The sequence below is a fragment of the Scophthalmus maximus genome, chromosome 20, assembly GCF_022379125.1.
Source record: "Scophthalmus maximus strain ysfricsl-2021 chromosome 20, ASM2237912v1, whole genome shotgun sequence".
Taxonomy (NCBI): domain Eukaryota; kingdom Metazoa; phylum Chordata; class Actinopteri; order Pleuronectiformes; family Scophthalmidae; genus Scophthalmus; species Scophthalmus maximus.
Genome location: NC_061534.1, coordinates 8,463,654 through 8,490,641, shown reverse-complemented (window position 1 = coordinate 8,490,641; position 26,988 = coordinate 8,463,654). Strand labels below are relative to the sequence as shown.

General features: G+C 43.3%; 1 protein-coding gene across 1 annotated transcript; it reads right to left on the bottom strand.

Moving 5' to 3' along the window:
- Positions 1-283: 283 nt before the first annotated feature.
- On the bottom strand, positions 284-25,211 carry lrrc75bb (leucine rich repeat containing 75Bb). The gene is made up of 4 exons (XM_035608464.2): positions 24,634-25,211; positions 19,348-19,476; positions 16,323-16,435; positions 284-2,937 (listed from the first exon to the last, which is right to left on the bottom strand). Exons 1-4 carry the CDS (start codon positions 24,901-24,903, stop codon positions 2,334-2,336), a joined length of 1,116 nt encoding a protein of 371 aa, XP_035464357.2. The 5' UTR covers positions 24,904-25,211; the 3' UTR covers positions 284-2,333.
- Between the last annotated feature and the right edge of the window lie 1,777 nt (positions 25,212-26,988).

The window sequence follows — 26,988 nt, the reverse complement described above, 5'->3', positions numbered from 1 at the left end:
AGTAAATAGGCAACAGTTTACCAAGTTTTAAAGGTCACAGTTTTGCCAGGGTTAATGCAAGTTTAACGTTTATTTATTAAAAAGCTCAACTAATACATTTCAGATGTGCCCTCATAACCACCAAAAATATATCTTTCTAGTTAAAAGATTTACAACCTGCAGCAGTCAAAATCAAAATGATGGAGATTTATCATCAATAAATGAATCTCCATCTGCTGCCAAACACAACTTTATTATTTCATAATGCCCAGACAGTGTAAGAAGAAGAGTCCACAAAACGCTATTGTTATTCAAGTCATGTTTATTTGAGAAGCAACAGCAGGCAAACATTGTTTTCCCTTAAAAAGGGAGACATGATTTCATGAGCCATGAAGACGACATTAAATAATATTTACTAATGATTTCATCATGGCAGTGATTTGTATGAATGCTGAGGATTTATCTATCACATTGAAAGGCGATAGGATGTGACTGAATCCGTATGTTCTTATGTCGTCAACAACAACAACAACAGCAATCCCTAAAAACAAAGCTTGTGTATGCAGGAACGCAGATGTCCTTAAAGTGCTAATTAGTAAACATTTCATTTCTATGGTCAAAGGTAGTAATTAACTCTGCATGTCCAAAACACGCTCATGCACACAGATGCACACTCTAATTATGCTCTCATACGCGCGCGCACACACACACACACACAAACACACACACACACTCACACACGCACACACACACCAACATCCTGTTCATTAACATCCCTGTAAACACAAATAAGCAGATTTTCCTGAATAACAGCATGGGGAAAATATATCTGTAGGCAGGATCCAGTGTGTGTTCTTGCAGAGTTGCATTCACATGCAACAATTTTTTTATTGAATCCCCCCAAAAGACACTCAAATTTATGAGATATTTATTGATGTATTAGTATTTACAGTGGGGTCCAATAGTCTGTGAGCACTCTCCTATTTAAGTGAATGGGAAAGTGGTGTTAGACTCTTGGACCTGATTGTATAAACATACTCTGTCTGTGGCATCTGATATTGAGCCACAGTAAACAGTCATGTCCACATTTTAAAAACAGCACTAAAAGATGACACCTACACAACAGCAACAACAAAAAAAAGAATAGTCACAAAGAAACTATAGCAATTTATTCATGCCACAACAAGGATTTATGTGGAGACTATCACAGGAGAAGATAAAAGAGCGGTTCGTAATCGTGTCATTATCAAATCTGTGTGTGCCTTTAAAAACAGCATGGGCATGTTTCTCGTTGCTTAAGGTCTGAACCATAAATAGAATCATTCATGAACCACCAGTGGACAAAGTTATCTGGGGCTAGTCCTATTTGCCGGGGAAAAAAATATAGATCTAGCGCTCGCCATCTGTGACTGAAGGGGCCTAATGAGACCCGGCCGAGGCAGTGATCAGTTCATCAGCGGTTCTCGCATAAACACTCTCTGTGTCGTCTGCATCTGGCTTTTCTCAGCGCGGCTGCAACATCAGCGTGTACTGAAGCGTCATTAAAAATGTTTTTTGGCCAGCTTCATTTATTCACCCTAAGTCACAGTTTATCTGAAAAAACAATTCCTGAATAATTGCTGTGTCCCAACTGGAGGCAAAACTGGAAGAACATCTGATGTGAACAAAATCTCGGTGTGAGCTCTGACTAAAAATAATCTGCATTGGTGTTTAATTTAAAATTCACTTGAACTGGAGAGCGGTCTCAGACTTTTGAACCCCACTGTATGTCATAGCAAAAATATCAGCTGAAATTAAACTGTTTGATTTCGTAAGGAAGATGTTTACAGTAGTTGCTTTGATTTTTCTCAGAAAGGGGGCAGCGGGGGCAAAGTTGTAAGAAAGGCCAGACTAGATAAATGAATTAGTAACGCTTCCTTCTCTCCCTCAACAGCTATTGCTGAGGTGCCCTTGTGCAAGGCACTTAACCCCCAGCTGCCCCAGTGGATAGTGACAGATATTAGGAAGCTTCAAGGTTTGAGTGCAGAAAAACTTTAAGAACATTAAGCGACGGGAAACAGCAAGCCTCGTCAGTTCAGTCCGACGACCTCTCCCGGACGGACGGAGGTGAAGTCAATCTGTCTGTACAAACACAGAGCGGTCCGCATCACATTGCTGGATTTCAGCGGGTCAGAGCATCCGGAGGGGGAATCACAATACAGTTACCTATTTTCAAAGTTATTTTCAGAAACGGGCATCACTGCAAGCATCTTCTGCCACAGTGACACCTGCTCACACAGGAGGCTACACTCGGGGCCAGGTGATACAGAGGAGGATAAGGGGCTGCCAGTCCAAGAGAACGCAGCTCCGGGCGATCACCTCCCACAGAAGTGCAGTGGCACATTTTTTGACACGTTCACTTCTCCAAAGCCCCAGGCTTGAAGCTCCAGCCTGTCCACCTCCTCCTCTCTATCGTCCTCCTCTGCCTCTCCCTCCTCGTACAGACTGGGCTCCTCCACAGAGGTCTCCAGGTTTGGATTGTAGCGGCTGAACGCCTGCGCCTCGCTGTACTCATAGATGGTGGGGAGGCTGCTGCGCAGGCCAAAGCGGCGCCGCAGGGCCACGAGCAGCGGCTGCGGCACGGTGAAGATGTCAACGTTGTTGCCCATGTCGATCCAGGCCAGGCAGGGGAACTTCTTTGGATCCTTCACTGTCTCCGTCAGGTCTTTCAGGATTGCCATCGTCAGACGGTTGCCGTTCACAGCGAGGATGGTGAGTTTCGGCAGGCCGCCGAGGTAGGGCAGCAGCAGCCGCAAGCTCTCGTCCTGGAGCTCAGTGAAGCTCAGGTCCACGGCCGTCACCGCGTCACTGCTGCTCTGGAGGTAGAAGGCCACGCGGTGGACGTCTCGGCCAGACAGCGGGATGCCCGAGAGGTTGACCACATCACCAGACAGTTTCTTCTTCAGCGTGGTCTTCAGACTGTGACAGAGGAGACAAAAACAACGTTCATTTTGTTTACAAGTTGGATCTCTGAGGCACAAATGTGCAACAGTTGCAGAGGGAGGTAAAAGTTTATTAATTCCTCATTGTAGCGGTCCGCATTCCAAACAAACAAAGTTTACATAATGATACAGAGGTTATTGATTTTTAAGGCTCTGTAATGAGGTACCACACTGCAAAGTGTGCAAAAAAAGAAACAGCATTCATCATAAGAGTGTATAAAGTGTAGCAATGAATAATGCACAGAATTTGCTCTTAAATGTGTCTTGGTCCGAGTCCCTCAAGCAGCAGATTTGGCTTCTCGGGCTGGATGTCATCAACTGAATGGCACCAGCTGTTTTCAGTTTCCGGGAATCACTTCTCTCCCAAGTGTTTGGAAATCAGAGCAAAAAAGGCAAAAGTAAACAAGTTGCTCTGCCGACGGAGCCAATGAGAAACAAATGAGTCACCTTGTTCTGAGCCGGGTAGTAGATGCACCCATTGAAAACAGGAGAGGTTCAGGAGCGTTCAGGATATGGATCCTTTTGTTTGGATTTTCATAAACCAGGTCACTTGTGTCTGAAGTATTTTGTGATAGCAAAATGAATCCTGCCCATATTTGGGCCACATGCTTTGTGTGTATCTTCTGGCCACGGCCCGGATCTGGCCCATATACATCGTGCTTGTCAGATCAAACACAAATGGATCTCATCTGGTCCAAAGTTTTTCGTCAAATAGTAAAGGGCTGTGTAGCAGACAGTGAAAATTATCAATATCAATACCAAACTGCACCGCTGCAGCAAAACACGGAAGGTTTGTCATTTGGTATTTGCTTCCTTGCTGAGAATTAGTTGAGAAGCATGATGACGATATAACTGCTTTCAGACCTCATGTCTGAAAACAGCTCATGTTAAATATGAAGTTATTGCCAGCAGCCAGCTATTTGGCAAATGAACCTAATTGCCGAATTGTAGATTTTATACTTTAGCTTCGTATGAATTAAACAAGCTATACCATGTGAATTTGAGACGCGTTGGTATTTTTTTTAGAGTTGAACAGAACCAAGAAAGGAGTTCCCAGTCTTTAAGCAAAGCAAAGTTGGCCGACCAGCAGAATTATATGTATTGTACACATGCAAAGGTAGTAACCAATCTTCTCATTAACAGAATCTCTCAGCCAAAAAAAGCAAATACTTGCATTTTCAATAACTTTTCCTTTAGGTTTTGTCAGAGTTTGATGGAGGTCTTTGGAGATATTGTTTGGGACAGAGAGGAGGATAAACGGGCCGATGATGGATGGACGAACACACTGAAGAGGGTCATAACTGGGAGAGAAACAAGAGTGATAAAGGCAAGTGATCATCTATTTCATTCCAGATGACTTCACACAATAGTTTTAAGGTGAATCCATCTTCGAGAAAGGTACCACTATAACTATCACACCTGTCAGATTGGATCACTGTGACCCTCGCTGCCTCGCCGATATCACAGGGCAATATGAAACAAAATGTTCTCTCCATACCAGAAGGTGGTCAAATATTCATGGGGGCTATAATGCAGCTGCCTGCAGGACTTGCTGGAGTGGTTAAGAGAGACCCTGCTGCAGTGCATTAGCCCCCTTTGTTTTACTGGCATTTAGACTCGGAGGAAGTCAGAGCGAAGACATCTGCCGAACCAACGACGATGAGGTGGAAGTGTGGGGAGACCTTGTTTAAAAAAGCCGACAAACAAGAGAAAAGCGCTGCGTTTAACCGGCCTGAAGTCGACCCTGTCTTTTGTCTTAGTCTGTTTGCCTTTGCTCGTCCCCGTTTCCTCAGGCACAGCGAGGATTATCCTCGCATCTCTCTCTGTCTGGGAGGCTGCGCTCTCGACATCAGTCACCCTCTCCGCTCGGTTAGGGGGAAAGAAAAAGATCTGTAGCACCGAGGCTGTGATTCCAAGACTATTGATTCCGGGAGTAGGCTATAATAAATCTCTCCCTCCTTCATATCCTCACGCTTGCTCATTGCCGCTCACTTCCATGCTCTTTGTGTTTCATGGCCTTTTTTTCTTTTCCCCCCTCCTCATTGCACTCTCACTGTATCTGTTGTGTCTGTTGGACTCAACATTGTCATCTGGCCACATAAGGTTCCAATAATTATGTACAGAACAAAACATCTAGATCAGCCTCAGCAGTTGCATAATGCTGAAGCTGATCTAGATATTTTGTTATCCTGTCAATAATTAATAATTTATTTATTCACGATTAAGGTAAATGATATTACGGTTTCAATGCCCTATAAGAAACTGCAATATATATTGTGAGATGATCAATAGTTCAGAAATTATATATATATTAATCTTCTTGTTATAAACTATACTTTTTGCTGATGAATTATTGAATCATTTAACATCTTCAGGCCCCTATAAAGTATTTAAAATCCTCATTCCTCTCCATTCTTTGGTAAATTGGGCCACTACCTGTAGATATATGCTACAAGTAACAGTAAAAATATCTCAGGTTTCGGGGATAATGAGCCAAAAAGTCTGGGAAGCTCAGGTTGAGTCATTAAAATGTTAGAAAATAGTGAAAAATGTCCCCCTTTACCATGAAAGTTAGATGACATCTTCAAATGGCTCTTCTTGTCTGACCAACAGTCAAAAGCCTAATTAAAAATGATATGAACAGAAAATCCTCATCCCAAAGTAGCTGTAACCAGTAAATGATCGACCTTCTCAGCTTGACAATTAACCGATTATTTGATTGATATTTAATAATTAGTTTTCTGTAAATAGATTCATTGGCTGAATCAAATATTATTGATTTCAATTCTTGGCACACTCGCGACTACAGAAGGTTTACTGTACAACTGTGCAGTCAATGCACTTTGCTGTAATGAAGCTAATTATGAGCATTGACTTTTGTTCTCCTGGACTAACTTGTAGGAGGGTTTTCCTGCCCCTGCTGGAGCCCTGCCCTCTCATCTGCGCGCTTATGATGGCGTAGGAGGGGCTTCTCGATGAGACAGAGTCAGACAGGGGCAGGTCCTGTCGCTGAGTGGGTGGTGCAGGGGGAAGGTGGAAATCTAATGTGCTTTTAATGAGATTGAGCCACGGCGACCTCAGACTTCCTTCCAAATCCGCAGCCTCCCGGCTCCGTGGGCGCAGCTCCGCCCGCAGGCTGCTCGGCTGTCCGCTGGCCCAGGCTCGCACAGCTAGGACTTCTAAAGCCACGGTGTACACTATACTCCATCACCATGACACGATAACAACAACGAAGTGTCTAATCTCGCTGCCTCTGATGTGGCTGCCATGCTCGTAGGCAGTGGTGCATATCCTCTTGGACCCGCTCAGACACAAACAACCTCAAAGGATAGTCAACCGACATAAACACGACGCGGATCCAGAGCCTCCCCCTGTGCTCGGACTCATTTAAAAGCAAACAACTGAGGCGAATCCATCTATTGACATCCTCAGGAGCAACTGATACAACAGTGCAGGAATCTAATAAGAGCCGACTCTCAAGTGTCAAACTATTGGCTGCTTAAATGTGGGTTCAGGCAAACAGTCTAATTGCCTTCCATAGCCTGTCTTTCCTCCGGGATATTGTTAACTTTTTACGCACTGAATACGGGTCCTTGCTGCACTATGGTTATGCAAACCCCCAGAGGTGGGGAATCAAAACATCTGTGGTTTGTGTTGTCGAAATGGAGCGCACTTGACAGAAGAGGTCGGAACAGAACCAGAAGATGTGTGTTTTAACAAGGCATTTTGAGAAACTGCATTTTGAGGGTTACGCTGCGGAGGAATAGGCATTTCAATTTGTCTTTTTTAAACTGCACTGGATGGGATTTGCACCGGATGACAAGCCTACAGGGGTTTGATCGTTGTCACAGGCTGCCACCGTTGGAGACAGAGATTTACTCGAGACAAGCTCAGATGCCCAGTGACAACTCTAACAACTACATCACGTCCGCTCCAGCAGTTAGGTTTAACATGTTCAAAAACACTCCGATTATTAGGAACAACTAGCTGAATTAATGAAGTCTAATGCTACAGTTCTGCAATAGATCCTACCTGGATCTACTGATTGAGATAGATGGGCAAAGGGATGGGAGAGTAGTGGAGAGACATGCAATGGATGATCTGGCTGGACGGGAGTGGAACTTACGACCTGCTGCTCAAGACGTTAATGCACATGAGACGTGTGCCCTCACCTGATAACCTTGTGTCCCCCGATAAACTGACAACTGAGTGTATAATATAATAATAGTCTAGTTACATTTTGGTGTTTCCACTGTTTTTCACCACATGTCATTTGTGTTCCTCCATCTTTATTGTTTTGCGCTCTACATTCCAACACAAGATAAAGGCTTCTCCATCCAAGGTCGTGGCAGAGCCATCGATTTCAGCGGTCACACTCATTTTCTAGTGTTGTCAGGTTAGTCTCCAATCAGTCCCCTGTAGTCGTCTCGCCCGATGTTACAAACGTGAAGAGCTCATTATCAGCGTCAGTCTGCAGCTTCCCCTCCTCACCGGTCTGCCAATCAGTTTCTGCTCGAATGAAACCAAACACCCCTGAACCACACGGAGACGGGGAACTGGAGCGGAGGACATTTTAAAAAAGGGCTGAGCCTTCCAGGACATTCTCGGATGTCTCAGTGACATTTTTAAGAGGAGAGTCTTTGCAAACCTTCAATATTCTGCCGCCAGGGTGAGAATTAAAACAAATGGCGGGAGGAACTTGTAAACTCACCCTCATAGAAAACATGTTCCCCTTCATTAACTCTCATGAATCAGTAATGATCAGTAAGACACGGGGGAGTGCAAAAGGTTATATCTCTTCTTCCCCATGTTCATTTAATGTGGGATTTAATATAGCAATGGGCATTGAGTGTTCAAGACTGTCTGGCTTAGTAAACAAATATATTTAATGGTTTGACTTTTTTTGCTTTATTTGCCTCTGACATTTATGAGACGGTTGATACCATTAAGGCTGCAGCTTTCCTACCATCCATTAATCTGCTGATCCTTTTCTCTATTAATCTCTATTCATATTTTTTGCCCTAACAAGCATACAAGAAGAAAAAAAGTCCTCCACAGTTTACAAGAGTCTGAAGTAAATGTCTTGTACAGTCTGACCAACAGTCCAGAACCCAGCAATAATCACTTTGCAGGGACATAAATACACATGCAAAGATATTGACACTTAATATATAACTAAATATTACTAAATCGTGTATTAACATTAATAAATCTTGACGACTAATAAACTCTTAGAGTAAAGTATGCTTTATTAGAAAGTGGTACCACAGGCAGTTTGACAGTAACGAATGAGAAAATATTTATATCTTAATATTTTGTAGCAATCGTTGCAATGTGTTTCTCTTGCTCGTCTGGTTTAAAACCCTGTGGCCCATTTGTTAAATACTGTGAAGATCTGGCCAATTTCAAAGTGTCACTGAGCAGAGACAATACCTACCAGCTAATAGGAGAAACGCTGCGGCTCTGTAAATTCAGATTTATTTCCTGCTGAGCCCGCAGAGAGACACTCGACTCATTTCAGAGGAATGAAATAAAAGCACTTGAGAAACACGAATGCCGTTCCACAGACTCGTGGGATCGGTCAGATCAATGTCTGCTTCATCAACGCTTTGGTCTTGACTTGCTTATTCCTCGGATCGATCTGAGCTGTTTTGCCTCCGGGCATCTGTATAATACAGTGGCAGTATTCTGGCTCAGCCGTGGGAGATCCTACGAGAGTCTAATGTACAAACTCATGCTTGAGAGGTGAGCTGGTAAAGGACAGCTCCTCCGTTTCTGTGTCTGTGTTTTATCTGAACGTGCCTTGAGGCCGGTGACTGCAAGGCTACGGAGCTGAACATTTCCTGAACTAGTTTGTTTAACTCAACTCAGTTTTCGCATCAAATAATCTGACTCTCACGCCTTGGGTCATTTTTAATGAGAATCCTTAAATGCAAATCTGAGCAAAGACTGTCACACTGATACTACGGTTCTGTAGAGAATGTTCTGGGAAGCATGAAAGTGGTGATTGCATATACTATCTACTGTCCTCCAGTTTCATAGGGATAATGGCACATTTTCTGGGAAGGGAAAAAAATGAGCCTGGAAGCTCATTTGGATTTGGATTAAATTTCAGTGAAACATTTAGCGAACGGGGTGATTAAGGCTTCTGCCATTGTACGTCGTCAATGGAGCAGCTCCGGGCTGGTCAGATCAGTCTTTTAGTTCTTGGTACCTTGGAATTTGAAGTCTGGGAGGAGAGTCGCAATGCTGATGTCAACACAGAGCGTGCCCTTATGAAGAAAAAAAAAAAAAGAGAATCTAGACAAAAATCATTAAAAGACGGGGCCAAATCCCCCAAATACTCCAACTTCTACAGAGCAAAGTCAAATCCTTGAAGAGGAAGTACAATCAATTCCCACCAGTCTTTTGCACTGATGTGAAGGTGCAGTTTTAAATAGCACATAAATAAGAAAAGGGGTCTGTCGAGTGCAGCTCAGCTGCTCCTTCACACAACCACAATGGGCTCTTTGGACATGAATGTGTCAAACACGCCAAACAGCACAGACAGACAGGGACATTATTCTTCAATGGAAACCACATCCTGCACTGGAGTGATAGGGAGAGCAACGGCAGGAGGAGCACAGAAGAAAAACCGCAAAAAGAATGAAGGGAAAAAATTAAATGTCATTTTTTTGGGGGGGGCAAATCTCACTTTTGTTACCATTATAAGTTATCACCAAATACGACACAAACAGCCCAACATGCATGTGACGTGGATTACACCTTATAAAATCTGACTTACAACCAAAAATAAAAAACATATTTGCAATGATTATGAAACTGCTTGGTACAGAATGTACCATAATTCAACTGTGCAGCGTGTAAAATGCAAAATGTACGGGGGAGCTATAAATTCACCCGTGATTTGATTTGATGCGACAAACTGGATGCTGAGGAGAAAAGAATACTGCGACAGAACACATAGAAAACAGTTTGCATTACATAACTGTTTATCATGGAGGAGTGCGCCTGTGTCAAGGCACAGTTATGAAACCAGCATTAAAATGCAGGGCTCCGAACACAGACCGAGGGGCTTGATAGTCGGAGTGATCTTTATCGGATCGAGACCCACAGATCAGCGGAAGCACAACATTCCTTGTCTCTGTTATTCTCAAGAAGCAGCAGCCTTATGTCAGATTTACAGTTATTATCCAATCAATGAGGGTTTAAGAGAGGTTAAATCTCTGGATAAATACCAAGGAAGACTTGAGCAGCGTGCTCGAGTTTTTTAAAATCTCTGTTAAATTAAAAACACCTTCAACCCTGCATTCACTGATCGAAATATTTAATCATTTTTTAATCATTTCTTTTATGGCCCCATGCCCTGAAGCTTGGAGCGGTGGATACTGAGCTCCTCTTCCTCCTTCCCCTCATCCTCTGGCATCTGAAACTGTTCCGCGAGAGCCCTCAATTATTCATATTGAGGACGGTGGCTGGATCTTTAAGTCTCTATTAAAAGTGGAGGTCAAATAGAAACAGATTGAGAAGAATGAGTGCAGAACCCACTCGAGTGGAATATTCCAGATCCAAACAGAGAAATGACCAGAGAGAGCAAACCCTCTCAAAAACCTGACATCTGCGATTGTGCGCTCGAAAAAATTCCAATTCCTATTTTTCACATATTCTCTCTCAGTGTTGTCAGGTTTTTCTCCCACGCCTTAGGAGTTGACCTCGTAAGTCAGCAAGAGGTCAGGCATGCTGAGCGAGAAAGAGACAAAGAGAGTCCTATTTCTGACTTGTCTTCAGAAAGACAGATGACACATGTAGTAAATACATGGAAAAATAAAAATCATCTAGTCACTAGAGGTCAAGTGATTAAAAAATTAAAATCACTAAGGCACTAAGGCAGCGTCTGTGCTTCATGCTAAATTACAGCGTCAGCATGCATGCTTAGAGTGATAATGATTACATGTATTACCAAGCAGGTTTATAATGTTTGCCATATCAACTATCTTGTGTTAGATTGTTGGCATGTTAACGCCTTCCAATTAACACTAAACACAAAACCCAGCCGAGGCTGTGAATGACATCATTGGTTCGCAGTTATTTAGTCATAAACATAGACTGTACATACAAATGGACGTATAGTCACCAGGTCTGGAAAATGAAGCCAATGCGGAAGTGCCTGAAGCCTGTATTCTCTGGAATGACCAGCAGAGGGCGACTCCACTGGTTGCAAAAGTCTATAAGAAAATGACTCTACTTCTCACTTGATTTATAACGACAGTAAACATTCTCCTGAGGAGTTTATGGTCTCAATCTCTAGTTTCAAGTCTTCCTCAATAAAGCATGCTGTTCATTTTGTAAATTGTCGCCCCATTCAGTGTATAATAATATTTAGTGGACGGTCTCTCAGTCAGACCCACCCCTTGCTCCCACGTCTGCTTTCAAAAAAACAACAAGATGGCGCTGGACAAAATGCCAAACTCGAGGCTTCAAAATGGCAGTTCCAAAAAAAATAAATGTGAACCAAATTGTATTGGAATCCCTTCTGTGATTGATATGAGACCTCATTCTGAACTACAAATGTGAAACTCAAGGTTTGTTTATTGGTAAAGTCAGGGGATCACCAGTGTCAGGATTCATTTTTCTGGAATCCATCCGGTGATGGAGATTAGACTGAATTTTCCTTGGTTTGCTTTGGATGGAAGAGAGAAATAGAAATGGATTTTCACATACTGTACATAAGAAGTTGTATGAGTCAGCTGCAGAATAAGTTTTAAATTCATATGTCACCAACACCAGTAAGGACAGCTAAGATGAGGGGTGTAGTGCCTCCACAGTATTGCTGTGGCCCTGGAAGAATGTACGGGAGAAAGGCTCAAAAATAACTGCCGGGAAGGAAAGTAGAGGGGGATTTACTTTTCAAAGATTAAAGGCAAATTATCCTGAGCAGAGCAGGGAGAAACTTGTGAGAGAATCCCATCGAGCACTTCTCTAATGATTAGCAGGTGAAAAGCTGACAAGGAAACCAGGGATAGAAGTAGTTGTTGAAATGCGATTGAAAAGACACAGACTTCTAATAATTCCGCTCAGCCAAATCTATAGTTTTAGTCAAAATGCCTATAGACGGGTTCTCACAGGGTACGATTCAGCAGTAAGAGGATGACGTGAGGTGCCACTAAAGAAAATGAGTATTTTATCCAGGTAGCAGAGACAGAGGGAAGGTGGTGATCTTTCAAACACTGGCGAAAAAGTGGGGAGAGAATTTGTAACTGTAGTCCGGAAATGCACGATAGACAAAAGGTCTGCACAGTTCGGAAGTGGATACCTTGGCCTCATTCTCTGTGTCAGCATCTGGGATTTGAAATCCGAGCAGCCACGGGGAACCACTGGATGTAGCGCAGGATGATTTGTTGCAGGGGGAAGAAAGTATTTCAAGACCAGAGCCAGGAGAGAGGGTTTTCGGTAGTTTGGATACGAGATGATTTAAGAGGAGCAGAATCTTTAGTGAAGACTGAGGACAGTCGGGGCCTGAAACTTTAGTTCCGACCTACACACTTTGGCCTGCAGCTGCGACGTGGCTCTTGCGCTCCGTCACCTGGTGTCACATTAGGACACTTAAGCTGCCGGTTTGCATCAGAGGAAGCTTGACACGCCCCCACCCCCACGTCTGAGTTGCTATGGTGTGTGTGTGTGTGTGTGTGTGTGAGAATGAAATATTAATGTCCACTTCTTTCAGCAATATGCCAGCTGTGCACAGGTGAGAAAGTCTGAACTTCTTTCTTTAGCTCTTTTTTTCCCTTTACACAGCTATTGAGTCAACTTTGTACCATAACTTGCTAGAAATGCTTCAGCTCGCCTCGTCCATATGAGGGGTTGTCCAAATATGTCTTTAGGCAAAAAGGGGATAGTACAGAGGGGGGTAGGCCTTTCGGGGGGAGTCTTCCTCATTCGTGGTGTTGCGTCATGACTACAGACTAAAGGCAGCGGTGGTAATTGTGTGAAGAATGTAAAAAGGAACCTGAGGGAAAAGTTCACACACTCAAGACATGCACGAAGTCCAGACATTTTCCAGGGGCTGGATGTGAGAACACAAATGTTCGCTAATGTTGCTCCAGACATTTTCTACAACTTTTCCAGCTAGACCCCCCAGTGAAATATCTGGAAAATGTCTGAGTGAGCCCATGTGAGAATACAGCAAAAAGTGGCATATTTAGGAAACTGATATCTATGAGTACGAGCTATTTTGGTGCAACTTGATTGGATTAAAGGGGAATGTTGGGCCTTGCCGGAGGTATGCGCTCTACTGAGTACCGGTGACGTCAGCTTCTTGTTATCTGAAGACGGTGTTATTTTAACATACTAAACACATTTCTGTCAGCTGATAAAAATACTATCAGTATTATCCTGTTTGGTAAATATTGAGCCTCGTGTGAAAATGAAAAAAATAGGTGATGAAATGACTTTTGGACAGCCTGACAGAGCTGTGGGAGGAAAAGGCACTTTAGTCTGTGTGTGAGGTCTGCATGAAATATCAGGACTCAGACAGACTATCAATGCTCACCCATGATGGTGACACCTGCCCGAACAGCTGTCACAGCCACGACTCGTTTCACTCTTATCATCGGCACAATCTGCGGGACTGAATATTTAGCACTAAACTAAATCCTACTAAACAATGTTTTCAATGTTTTTTTAAAAAGTCATGTGGACAAAGATTTCCCTTCCAACATGAATTGTCTGCATAGTTTGTGAAGTTTAGCACTAAGTAGATGAGTCTTCTAGTCTCAGATTGGATCTGCAATCGTGACTCTTATCACATCAAAGTGCGCCGGCTGCTTGATGAATCTGAAATTCAATACCAATTACAATAAAATTACAAACTCCTCTGGGGGCTCGGCACCACTGTACTTCTCAGAAACCTGGCACGTGCAGCTGCAGAGAAAGAAAAATGAAATTGCCTTGATAATATAATAAGCATGACACACTTGCTTTGCACTCACAGTGTTATAAAAGCAAAGCTGGCTGCAGTAATAAAGCCTGAGTTATGATTTATATCTGTAAGATTTGAGACCAATTGCATATATTTAATGAAACCAATCCAATCTGAGGCACGGTTAGAGAGCAGGCCGGGGCATATTATTCACATTTATCAAACAGACTTTTCACTATCACCTCATGGAGAAAATGAGAATGTAAGTACGCAATACTGATTTTCCATTCCTAAACATGAACTGATCACCTTCTCGATAGATCTTAAGCGAGGCAGGAGAAAGAGGCAGACACACGACTTCTAATCTACAACCCTGCAGTAATTTCACCTCTCCTCATTTTCCCTCCGTCTGACAGAGCGATTCCCCAGAGCCTCGGCTCAAACTGCAGAACTGCTCTGTGTGGCAACTGTTGAACAAAATGGACTCACTCTCAAAAGAAGGAGAGAAAAGCCCCACGGGGAAAGAGGAGAGGAAGGAAATCGATGCAAGGGAGGGATTTTAAAATAGAAGAAATCAAAGGGCTAGGAACAAAACAAGAGGAAAAGGACAGTGGAGAGGTGATGGATGAGGAGACCGTCTGAGAAAGAGGCAGAAATGGAGAAATGGAGGATCAGGGTGAACGATCGATATCCGCAAAGCATCTGAAACCATGTAAATTGTGTCCTAAGACCTAAGATCCAAAGACTTCCATGTCTGCATGTTCTAGCTGGCGTGAAAACATGGAGGGAGGAAACGGTCCCACAGTAAAGGGCTGCCGTCTGGATGGTTGCAGTGGAGGCTGTGGGAGAGACAGAGCCGAGCTCACTAATGAGCACACTGGGAGAGTCTGCCTTGTTGTTTTGTTGAGTGTTATTTCGAAACCTTGCAACCAAGAGACGCGGGGCGGGAAGTCAGCTCAGGCTGTCAAAAGAAAATCTTTCAATCTGGGTTAATTGCTGAGGGAGAGGGGAGCCTCATGATCATCATTATCATAACGTCTCCGCAAATGTACCTGTGGCCTTTGTTGAGCATTTTTCATTTGTTTACAGAGCGTTTTCACAGTTGACATGTCAATCTGTGTCTTTCTCTTGTTCTTTCTCTATTTCACTCGCGCAAGGATAATCAGCATCAGGCCTTTTGATGGCCCAAATCTCAGACAATTCACTCCCGCTGGTTATCTTAGTATCTTGTTTTAGCAGATCATTCTTGGAGACAGTTTTGGAAGTACACATTCATGATGTGGGATAATGGCAAACAAACAACAACTCTGGGTTGTTAGAATCCAATGTATTTCACCCTTTCTTGTCATTGTGGGATTGAGATCCTATCAAGAAGAACGACACATTTTTTCCATTTAATTTGGAAAACATGCTGAACACAAATCAGAGCAGTAGGTCCCAACAAATTCTAGAAAACAATGGATACTATGTTCATGTAACGTTACTATGAAATAGCAAAGTCAACATGGGGCGGAGATTGGATAGATGGGACACAAAAACTATGACCTTTAACACCGGAAGGTCACCGTCTGTTTCCTGATTCCAATCAGACAGTTGTGTATTTAACAATAATCACAATCGTTCCCGTAACGATTCACTTATTATTATGGTAATCTAACCTTAATATGATAATTAACAAAAATCAACAATCTTTTTTCCTGACCTTATTTAAGTTGTTTTTGTACCCAAACCTAACCATAGCTTAAACACATGGCATTTTGTCATTTCATTTGGGAAACTTGCTGAACAAAAATCCGAGCAGTAGGGTGGATTAGTTCTGCGTTGGGATTTTCCCAACATTATCACTGTCCACGGGCTCCAGTTCTTCATTCTGTGCCACTGAAATGGTACTCAATGGTAATCAAAATGTCTGCATGTGATGGATCCTCCTTCCATGCCACTGCCTCAGTAATGACCTCAGGTCAGCCAGATAAAGAAAAGGTCCAACTCTCCATAACCACTCATTTGTAAAAGTAATGACATGCTGAAAAGCAGAGGATCAAATGATTCTCTTGGGTTGGCATCGTGCTGTTTTCCACCCCAATGATACTGTACGTTTCATGTCACGACGTAATCAAACAAATAAGAACATTAGAAGATTTTACCAAATGTCTTTATGTATCTGCAGTTCTGTTCTTTAAGAAAAAGAAAAAATCCCTCAATAACACATTATCACAAATACATTCTTACAATTCTGGGGGGGGGGGGGGGGGGGGGGGGGGGGCGGTAATCATCCCAGAAAAAAGGCGAAGAACTTGTTTCAGACGCCCCCTTATTCAGACAAGTATTTGACAGCGGCTGTTTGGAGGATTATGAGTGGCACTGATGCTCTTGGTGTGAGGATGTGCGTTCTGTGGCATCTTTCGATCTGAAGAGTGACGGCGCGGGGAGAGAAAAACACTCACCATGCCTGAGACTTCCTTCTGGGCACGCTCTGTCTCGTCCACTTGGAGTGAGGGGTCAGGTGGTACGTCAGCTGGCGGCAGATCTTGTTGGTCGACTTGAAGGAGTCAGTCTCCTGCAACGCGCACACACACACACAAAGGAGGAATGAAACATGCAAATCTATTTCATATGGCAAAAGGTTAAATATCCACGTGGTCGACTTCACTTCCTTATTAAAAAAACCTCCAACTCATGTCAGATGAATCAGGGATATTTCATCTGAAGCTGGAGAAGATAAATATCTTAGATATCTTTTCACTTTGATAATCTTACCGATGTTAACTGGGATGCCCGTTGACTTGAGTTGTAAAGGCCCAAATATCTATTAATATTATTTCTAGATTTAGATATTTGTTAAGTTATTTGTTTTCTATGTTCCTCTGTTTGTTTTAGGGAGGGAGTGCATGGGGGAATTTACTATGTAAAAATCATTCATAAATGATTTATGATTATGTTTAACCTAAACTCAAAAACAAGGGTCAAACATCTACAAAGCAGAAGTCATTTATAAATGCTGGATGTATGATCTCCCTTTCTTTATTCCTGCAAACTACTGATGTACAGATTTTCACACGGAAGCAGAGCATTTCCTTCATGCCGTTTTGAAAACAGCTGCCTCAAACATTTTCTACATAGATACATTAATTCAGTTTCCCTTTGCGCCTCGGTCTTCCTCCGTGTCCCCTCCTTCTCTTTACCTTCTCTTTTCTCTCTTCCTCCCCGTCAAAGGCTTTAAATGGAACGGTTTGCGCTGAGCAGGCTAAATCTAATTAATGGTACGACACGACAACAAGAAAGAGGCAATGTGGCATGAGAGAAAAAAGGGACAGGGGCAATTTACCTTAAGGCGATTAACCAGCGCCCGCTGCCACTTCTTTTCTGGGGCGACAAACAAAACATGCCTCATACTCTGAAACATCCAACGCTGCTGTTTCAGCCACTTGGATGACTGAGCACGATGTTGCAGCAGCGCATACTGATTCGCATTGTGACCGTACTGTTAAGAAAACGGTGGTCTGGAAGAATCAACCCTTAATGTGCGGTACTATAACTCTGTAAACATTGTTGGAAAGGAATCGTGGGTTTGTAAACCAGAGTTCATCGAAGAAGAAAACATGCATTAAATTAACGGTCTGTAGCTGATGACAACTTCATTACATAAGATTAGGATGTATATTTTAAGACCTTAATATCTTCTTGAATATATAATCTGAGTAAATTTCTGTGTGGCGGATAAAACAGTGGCCACAGACGCTGCCAGGCCTTGAATCCAGCACACTGCCTCTCAACATCCCCGTCACGTTTGACACAGTATCCTGCCACTGGTCGCCAGCCAGTCAGGAGAACACTGCTGCCAGCTCCTCGTTCTCCCTCCCTTCCTCCTGGGCTTTCCTCGCCTAAGCAAACAGAGAGCGGATCAGTGTCTTACAGGTGATTATCATCAGAACTCAGTAAGTAATAAAACGACACCACAGTGACTTTATCTCAAGGAAACCCATCTTCTCCCTGAATCAGATAAGAACAGATATGAGACAGTAATGGTCCCCGCGGTCTGTGTTTTACAGCTTCTCTGAGCTGCCTCTGTAGCGCCGTCGCCCTCACACCCGAGTTTGAGATGTAATTTGAATTTTAATATGTTTGATTTGAATGCCAAGTTACAAGCGGATGTATAGGTCTGGATAAATTACTGTTTGTTTTTTACAGGATCAGCCCTTGATATTATCGACCAAATAAATCTGACCTCCATATGCATAATTGCGAAGGGGGTCTGCTTTTTGTGCATTCAGGACCCTGAAACACAGAACGAATTGCAGTTTTCTCCATATGGCAAAGAGCAACTTCATGACTCATGGCACAAATACATATATAGTGATAGGGAAAAGCTTCTTCCCAAGTCAAGTCAGACTACCACACCCACACACAGATAGCATATGTAGATATAGCTACTGATACTGATAGCCTGTGACATGACAGATTTTTACAACGCCAGTGAAGACTCCAGCAGCATCAACCTCTCCGGTCTGATCCCTCTGGCCACCTGCCACCTGTCACTGCCCTCAACCTGCTCTCACTGTCGGTGCCCAAGCCGCGCCGCCCACGGGCCTCAGTGCCACCGACCACGGCCACCAGCCCTGTTGACCTCAGCATCATGACTACTGTCGGAACCTGCCACCACTTGCTGGTAGGAAGCAACCGAAACAGATAATCTCACACACACACAAACACACCGGCAGGTCCTGGAGCACAGCAGCTGGCCATTTGCCACTGTGTGCTGAAAGAGCACAGCAGCAGCCGGGAAACCCTGACCCAGGGCCTCCCTTTGGCCTTGCCATTCAACCCTCTACCCCACCATACCTCATGCAGGTGTGACTCTTTATAGCTGCGAATCAGTGGTAATTCTCATTGTGACCTTCAGATTTTTCACATTAAGACTTTATGACAATTTTACAGACTGCACTTGCTCAAAAGGCTAAAAGAATGCCTGAAATAACATGCTTAAAATTAAGAACTTTCAAATTACACAAAAATACCTACCTACCTTGAATATTGATATTTAGCATCAAATTCACTACACACAGATGTAATTGTGGTTAAAGGATGGAGGTTGTCCTGTTTACACAGGCGGATGATGTGTATATAACAGCCATTTCCAGGCTCCTCCTTTAAAGAGTTTGAATTGAGGATCTCAAGATAATGGATGTTGTAGACATTGCTAAGCAATTTAAACAAATTTGTGTTTTTGTGCTATAAAAATAAAACTACTTTGACTCGACTTAAAATATTGTGTGCTGTTGCATTCCCTCTGTAAAACAAACCTTCAATCTTCTGGTAAATAATGTCTGAATAATGAAAGCATTTATTGTTGTCACAATAGCCTGACAACAAGCCTGGCGCATGTAATTTGGGCTCGGCAAACAAACACCTCTGTAGTGTGTCCTGTTAATTAAATGTGGAGTCCAACAGATCATTTTTCAGGATTCCTACCCTTTTTGGACACTGCAGGTCCCGGGCCAGACTGAGCAGCAGCTCATGAGAGATGGGGTCCACCAGGTTGAGGAAAGCCGCGTTCTTGTACAAGATGTCATTGAGTGACGTCCCCTGGAGGCCCAGGTCCTGGGAGAAAAGAGAGGAAAGTCATTTGAGTAACTCCTTCTACCCACTTGATTTAAAGCAGTCGTATCTGAGCCGAGCTTGTTTGAATATTCATGATATTTCATGGATAGTTTTATGGAAAAAGATTGTCAGTGTTTATAAGCTTTGTTCATTATTTCCCTTTCATCTCGCCCTCTTATCAGGCTGCAAGCTGATAAGGTTCCCCCATCAGAGTCGTCGTGTGTTCCCCACCCAGCTGATGGGGAAGGTGGGGGGTGTTGAGCTTGTGTGTGTGTGTTTGCATGTGTGTGAGGGGCATTGGGTTTATGTAAACTAAAAGCAGTGATCTTTTAAAAAAAAATATTAGTAAATATCTCGAGGGAAGTTGATAATTCAGATTCTTCTTGCAGGTTTCACATTGCACAGGGTACTTCGCATCCTTTTCAGAAAACACAGCCAGCAGAGGAAAATATGTTTCGATTTCAGTTAAATGCATTTCTGATTTATATCTCCATAGAAGTAAATAAGTATATAAGCAGGCTGTTTGTTTTTGCGATTGTATATATATTGAAGATGCTTTAGTGCTAACGGGCCATTAACAGCCATTGTTTGAGACACCTCAAATGGCCGCAACAGCACACACACACACACACACACACACACACACAGACACACACACACACACACACACACACACACAGGGAACATGTGAAATGGAGCAGAGGAAACAAAATATGACGAAGATGAAAATTTTTGAGTAAGACAGAAAAGAAAGTCAAATGAAGTATGTCTCTGCTACTCCATTACAACTGTTAACAGTCTGTTAATGCATATTGTTATATGATTTAAAGGACTGCTGCTTTCATATTAAAATAGAAAAATGTCTTTCAGTGGACCACCATCCCCTTGTTTAAAGCAATGAGTTGTTGTTGTCATGTAAAGCTGTACAAGCTGAGGAGCAAATACTGTCAGCTCTATAGGAAATGAAAAGCTCCTCAAATAGCAGGCTGGAGGCTGAAGCTGTGTAAAACATGCTCCATGAGCTCTGACAGTCCCAACACTTCAGGGCACAGTGGAGGCAAAGAGGAAAACTCCCATCAGCATTTTCTCCTCCTCCGGCTTTTTGAGTTGATTTATCGCAACGGAGCTCTGTGGGATTCCCTGATGCTGGGCTTTCCTCCAGACCAGCCCGCCCTTCAATAAACCTCATTTAGAGCAGACGGTGGGTACCACACGTGTCCAAAAAAAATTATGATACAGTAGCATGTGCGTCAACTGTGTAGTGCGGCTGCAGCATCAGATATGATTGTTTTTGTGCAGCTCTGTTGGGGATTCACAGCTGGAACCAAAATACATACAGAGATCTGATCCCATGGATTAATTCGACTGATTCCTAATCATAAGAAGCCTACATGTCATCAACAGGATGAGTTCAGATCTCACGACATATGTCCTTGTGAAAGCTTCATACCTAATCGGATGTCTGCCTCATCACAAACAGTCTGAACAAAGCGTTGAGCTCTGAATCGCAGAACATCATCCCACACATGCAGTTCATTAGAATCCAATTAAATACACTGCACAGTGCACCAAATCCGGGCCCACGTTTTTTTCTGCTACAGTGGAAGAAACCCTTCACAGTTGTCAACTCCAACTCCAGCTTTGTCTACTTACTTTCTTCCTTGGACTTGAAGAATTAAATATTCTTCACTGACTTGACAAAATGTCGTGACCCTTTATGCAATCATGTCCAGATCCAGGGCATGAAGTCTAAACAGATTGGTTGTCACGTGAAAACATAAAGCTGAAGTTTCAAAGACTTAATTGCCCAGAGGATGAGGTCAATATGTCAGGTTAGTCAGATGTGACAGGACATATGAGGGATCGTTTCTTCTTCTGCACTCTATGTATGGCACTTTCACTTGAAAGGAGGATTTTTCTCACATCTCCATTAATATTTCTACAGTTGCGTATGTGATGTTCCCCCATCAAATGAAGGAGAACTTTCAACAGACATCGCTCTTGTATCCAATATTCAGATCTACATACATCAGCATTTTATTGAAATTCAATTCACCACACTGAAGGCGAGTCTGACGTACACTTGATTACTGTAGGTTGCATGCACCTAGATTGACAATGTGCATTTTGTTTTTTTTGCTGCGTTAGGTGAGAAGATTGACAAAGCTCTCACAAAAATATATATTTATGCTAAGCTAAGCTAATCAGCTGCAGGCTGTAGCTTAATTAGTGTACAGACATGAGAGTGTCAGTCTATTGAATTTTGTCAAGATATTCCATGAATGTGGCTCTTTGTCAATTAATTTCATTCATCTTGTCTTTATGTATACAGGAAGGCAGAGAGGAAAGGTGGTGAGAAAGAAAGAGAGGGAGGACATGTGACTAACTGAGTAGAGATTATTCTCTATTATGAAGATAATAAGTTAGGATCAATTTTCTGTCAATCTTTGCAGGTGCAATGTGCAACAACTGTCCATGTCTGGAATTGAAATGAGACGTTGCACTTCCGGAGCTGCCCAGTATTGATTCTTCCTACTATAGATTAATGGATATTTTGGTTTTTTAATACATTTTGTATTGAATTATTTAAAGTTGATTAAAATAGAGATAAATAAATGTGCGTTGTGACAGCTAACTTTAGGCTTCATACAAAAAGGTCTTCATACACCACAGGTTTCACTTAAATTTGTCACAGTCAGCTCACCTTCATGCCCAGTAGATTCCCACGTCCCCTCCCCTCTGTCCCGCACGAGCACTCAGCTACACCCACCTCAGCACCTCACCTGGCCCCGGAGCTGCAGCTCATCACCAATCAGGTCCGTATATAACTTCCTCTCACTCATTCGCCAGATTGTTCTTTGTACTCCATGTCAGACTTTCCAGCGATTACCCACGGACGGATCTCCCGGTATCGACTCTGGTTCTGCCCCCGACCTCCCCGTAACGTCTCAGCCCTGGTTACGACCCTGCCTTTGTCCCTGGTTTCCCCGCTTCACCTGAACCCCGGAAAAGACCTCTGCCTGCTGCCCCCGACCTTCCCGTCTCGCCTCGATCCCGGTAAAGACCCATGCCTTCTGCCCCCGACTCCGAGCCTTGCCTGCGTACTGACGATTTCTTGGTTGGTGTCATCCACCGGGACAGTTCTATCGGCGTTGTCTGCCCGCCGGCAGTTTGTGAACAATAAAGCTGATTACCAGCATAGCTACGTGTGTCTCGCGCTTGGGTCTAAACCAGTACATTACAAAATGAGTGTCCCCTCCATTGCTGCGTATTGGTTACAGTGTGCATCCTGTAGCATAACTGATGTGACTTGATATGATTTGCTGATTGTTTGTTTACTCGTGAATACCTAGAAGATCCCAAACTAATCAACTTAATGGCCCAGAAGGCAGATCTGCAGTGGAGATACAGATTGGAGGCTGGTGTTATTAGTTCCCTTCTGTAATGACTTCCTTTTTTCTTTTGTGAAAGCAACATGTTCCAGCATCCATCATCTCAAGGTGATAATCTCCAAATCCATCCGTCCCCGAGAGGGAAAAAAAAGCTGCTTTGCGGATGGAGAACAACAACAACAACAACAACAACAACAGGAGATCTACTGCCAGTTTTTATTTTTTATTTTTTTTTCAGTCCTGAAGTATTATCAGTCAGACACTTGGCTTCAGCCCCAACAACATACAACAGTGGCAGCACTCTGGCTTCACCTCAGTGAGCGAAGGAGAGAGTATCCGTGCTTCGTGAGCAGTTTAAATGCCGAGCTAAGGAGAAAGCCTCCTGTAACCATCACCAACAAATCTACATCTTGATCTTTGAAATACTTTTTTCTTTCTTAAAAGATATGACTGACTGCGGGACCGCTTTAATAAATATGGAAAGACACTGAAGTCTCAGAGCAAGCTTTGCATGAGTCATATCCCTCCTGCTTCACAAAAATACGAATATGAAGCATTTCGGAGAAGTTTAAATTCATCCCTCACCAAGAGTATTATATCCTCAGTCAGTTGTTTCAGCGCAGAGACACAGGATTCGGTGGAGGCAGACCCCCATAGCTTCTCATCAATGTTGTTATCGTGCTTTAATTAATTAATTCTGGGCGGGCAGGGAGTTTCAAAACTCTTCTTGTCTGATCAATGCACATCTGCCATACGGCACAATACTGTGCAGAAGGGGCAGATTAGAGATATTGAACAAAATACTGAAACTGAGTTGGGATACACTGCACCGCCATGTGTGCATTGGCGTGCATGTTGTATGGATGTGTATTATGTGTATGTGTATATTTCAAACCTTTGTAACACAGGAAACAGACAACAATGTCAGAAAGGGGGATCAGATAGGCCTGCACGCTGCCATTCATCTGGGTTATTAAGACTCTCTTTAACCCTGAAAAGGCTATTTGAAATCATAAGTCATTCACATAAGATAACATGGTTTGTCACATTAGAGAACGAAAGGAACATTTGTTCAATTTGCCAAGTCTTATTTTTTCAATGGCTCTTGGTAGATGTTTCAAAGCGCTGGCATCAAACACACAGGGTTCAGTGTTGCTGTGGAGCTCACTGAATATTCAGGACATGAACTAGCTGGCTCCGCGACCGTTCCCTTTCAGACAGCACAGGTGGGTGGTTCAGACCAGCAGCGCCTCATCAATTGAGGCATTCTAAGGGGCAGCGTCGTTGCCATGTCCTCAAAGTGCAACAGAAAAGGGCTTACTTAACAACGTGAAGTTGTCAAAAGTAAATGACTGAAAGATTTTCACTTCAACACCTGCAGATGCATGTGCCTGTTACCAGTGGGGGTTTACTCCAGTTGCTGTGATCATCATGTGTCTGTCTGAGCTTTTACCAGATTATTTCATCACTGGCCAGTGCATGTCAGATTAGTTTTATTGGAATAGGGACACGACAACTGGATGAACTGCGGTTGTATAAGACACAAGTTGGAGAGAATAAAAATGTTGCAGCTCAAGCATTCGCAGACTTACATCGACACAGTGAATATAAAAAAAAGTCCATATGTGCTTTGCGGATTCAAAATAAACTGGCTTTAAACTCGGGAACTTTTTTCTGCCCAGTTCCCCGAGACAATTAAACGCGTTCAAGTGCTCCGAGAATGAAAGGACAACCGGATCCAACACCGACGTCGATCGTCGTCTACCTTTCTCAGCAGTTTGAGCACGTCGGCCGCCTGCTCCATCCTCTGCTCCCGGAGCAGCCTCTGGATCTCCCGGAGCCAGGCCACACGCCGGACGTACGGGCTGCGGTTGGTCCTCCGCAGCATCCCCGGCAGCTTGTCGGACTGGAGCATCAACGAGGCGAACAACAAGTCTCCGCCGCCACTTCGCTCGCCCTCCCCGTGAGCGTCGTGCCTCTGCCGCCTCCTCTTGGGCAGGTCGACACTTCTCTGTCTGGTCAACTTGGAGCCCATCACTCCCGCGAGGATGTGTCGGTGGAAGCGCCGGTGAGTGGGGGATCACAGCGTGCGGCCAAAACATCACACTTGACTCGCAGCGCAAACACATCCACCCCCCCCGCCGGGAAAACAAATGATCTTTCAAAGTTTTGAGTCAGAACTGTAGAGCATCGCCATGATAATAAGCATGTGTCCCGGTGTCGTCGTCGGCCCCTCTTTGCATGCATCCATGCACTGGCTGAGCACTCTGAGCATCCTTTGCTTTACTCAGAGCTGGTGCGCTCCTCGGCCAATCAGATCGCGACTCCCTGCTCAGCCCGGGAGCGACACTCGTGTGGGAAACGAAGCCCCCGGCTTAGTGTTTTTCTTCTTCTATTTAATCTGACCTCAGATCAAAATGCACTGGGTGTTTAAACCGAGTCAATCAGAGAAAGTAATCCAGTGTCATTGTTGGAATATTTTCATGAGATGTAGATAGACAGAAAGATAGATGCTCAATTCTATCGACATGGCTGAAGGTGTCTAAATGCACGCAGTAGTAATGAATACTGGGACACAACAAAAGGCCAATGCAGTGCATACTTTGGTAAGTGGCCATACTTTGCTGTATACATTGATATAGTTGTGGAGAATTCAGCAACAAGTCAAATATCGCTGTCACGTCCCTCTTTCGTGAATTGCCCGATACATATATGCTGCAGCCTGGTACTGCCTGTAACAGTTTATTGAGGGCTTGTACAAGCTCACTCATGTCTGGAAGCTGATCCAGTGTTACCAAAACCTCGGCCAAAGTAGCCTGATGATGCGAGATCCGCTAAGATCTTCAGATAATATCATTGACCATCCATAGATGAAGAAACATTGTTTTGTTTGGCTGTTGCTACATCTGGTGAAGACACCACATTCCAGTTGTTTGTGTCCTCAGGGTTATCAAACTTGGAAATTTCTGTGCTAATGAATAAAGTTATAAATTGGTTCATCTAAATAAGATGTAGATTGTGTCTCTAATGTTATTGGTTGCAAAAGTGAATGCATTACTACACTACATTGTGTAATTTTTCTGACTTCATAGTGAATTCATAATGATTTAATCCCTACCACATGATCATAACTTGTTTTCAGATCTACTGTCTGTAAGCTCCAGGTCAGGTCTAAAGTCATATTGGCTTAAACCCCAGTTACCTCGGTGAAGATAAAAAAGCAAAAGTCAACAAAATGCTGTGTGAAGAAACAAATGAGAGCAATGACATTGGATGCATTCCAAGCTTGCAGATGTCTATCACCCTTGAGGACGTATCAGGACTGTTACTGAGAGGTTGGCAAACCGAATCCTAGTCCTCGTATGCAACCCCAGTTTTCTGAGTCAGGAAGAAGGATGGTAGCCTGTGCCTGTACATCTACCACGGCCCACTTCCCAGAATGAAGTCCAGGCATCCTTGGCAACTACACCTGGTTAGGTAACATGGAAGAAGGGAAAGCGTCCAGCATGTGGTATCTATGAATGGGTTCACATCCCATTTGGGCTATCAAATGCCCCTGCAGGATTTCAGCAAAACATGGAAAGAAGCCCTGAACAACTGGTCACCCTCCTCGCAAATCGAAAATTACATTGTCCATAGACAATTAACACTGCACCACAACCTCCTGTTGCTGGTGAATGACTTATCTGTTGAAGTTATTCACTCGCATGCTAAGTTTACCTTGAAATATCCCACACAGTAATATTTACCTCCCAGCAATGACAAATAGAGGAGGGTAACAGTCAGATGTTTAAACACCTGCAAGGGAGGAAACTCAACAAAACGCTCTGTCTGAATACTTACTGTTCCACAACTTACCCTGGTCCCTGAGGAGAATGACCCTTAGAGGGAATACTTGCCTGCTCTAACTAACATGCTCCTAGAAGAGGAAGTCAAATCGAGACAAAACACTTCAGATCCAAGAAAGATGAAGATGAAAACAGGTCGGACCTGGATTCTTATTCAAGATAGCATGTGAATATCATGATATTATTTGGTTTTATTGTGCTCCATAATTTGAGACTGTAGCTGTATTGTCTTTCTTCTTTTACACATTCTGGTTTTAATTATATTATCAGTC

Excerpts from the sequence above, each read along its gene's own strand:
- lrrc75bb (XM_035608464.2), bottom strand. The coding sequence starts at position 24,903 with ATGGGCTCCAAGTTGACCAGACAGAGAAGTGTCGACCTGCCCAAGAGG. Across the intron at positions 19,477-24,633 it reads TGCTCAAACTGCTGAGAAAG|GACCTGGGCCTCCAGGGGAC; the intron begins GTAGACGACGAT and ends CTTTTCTCCCAG. Across the intron at positions 16,436-19,347 it reads ACCTGCAGTGTCCAAAAAGG|GAGACTGACTCCTTCAAGTC; the intron begins GTAGGAATCCTG and ends TGCGCGTTGCAG.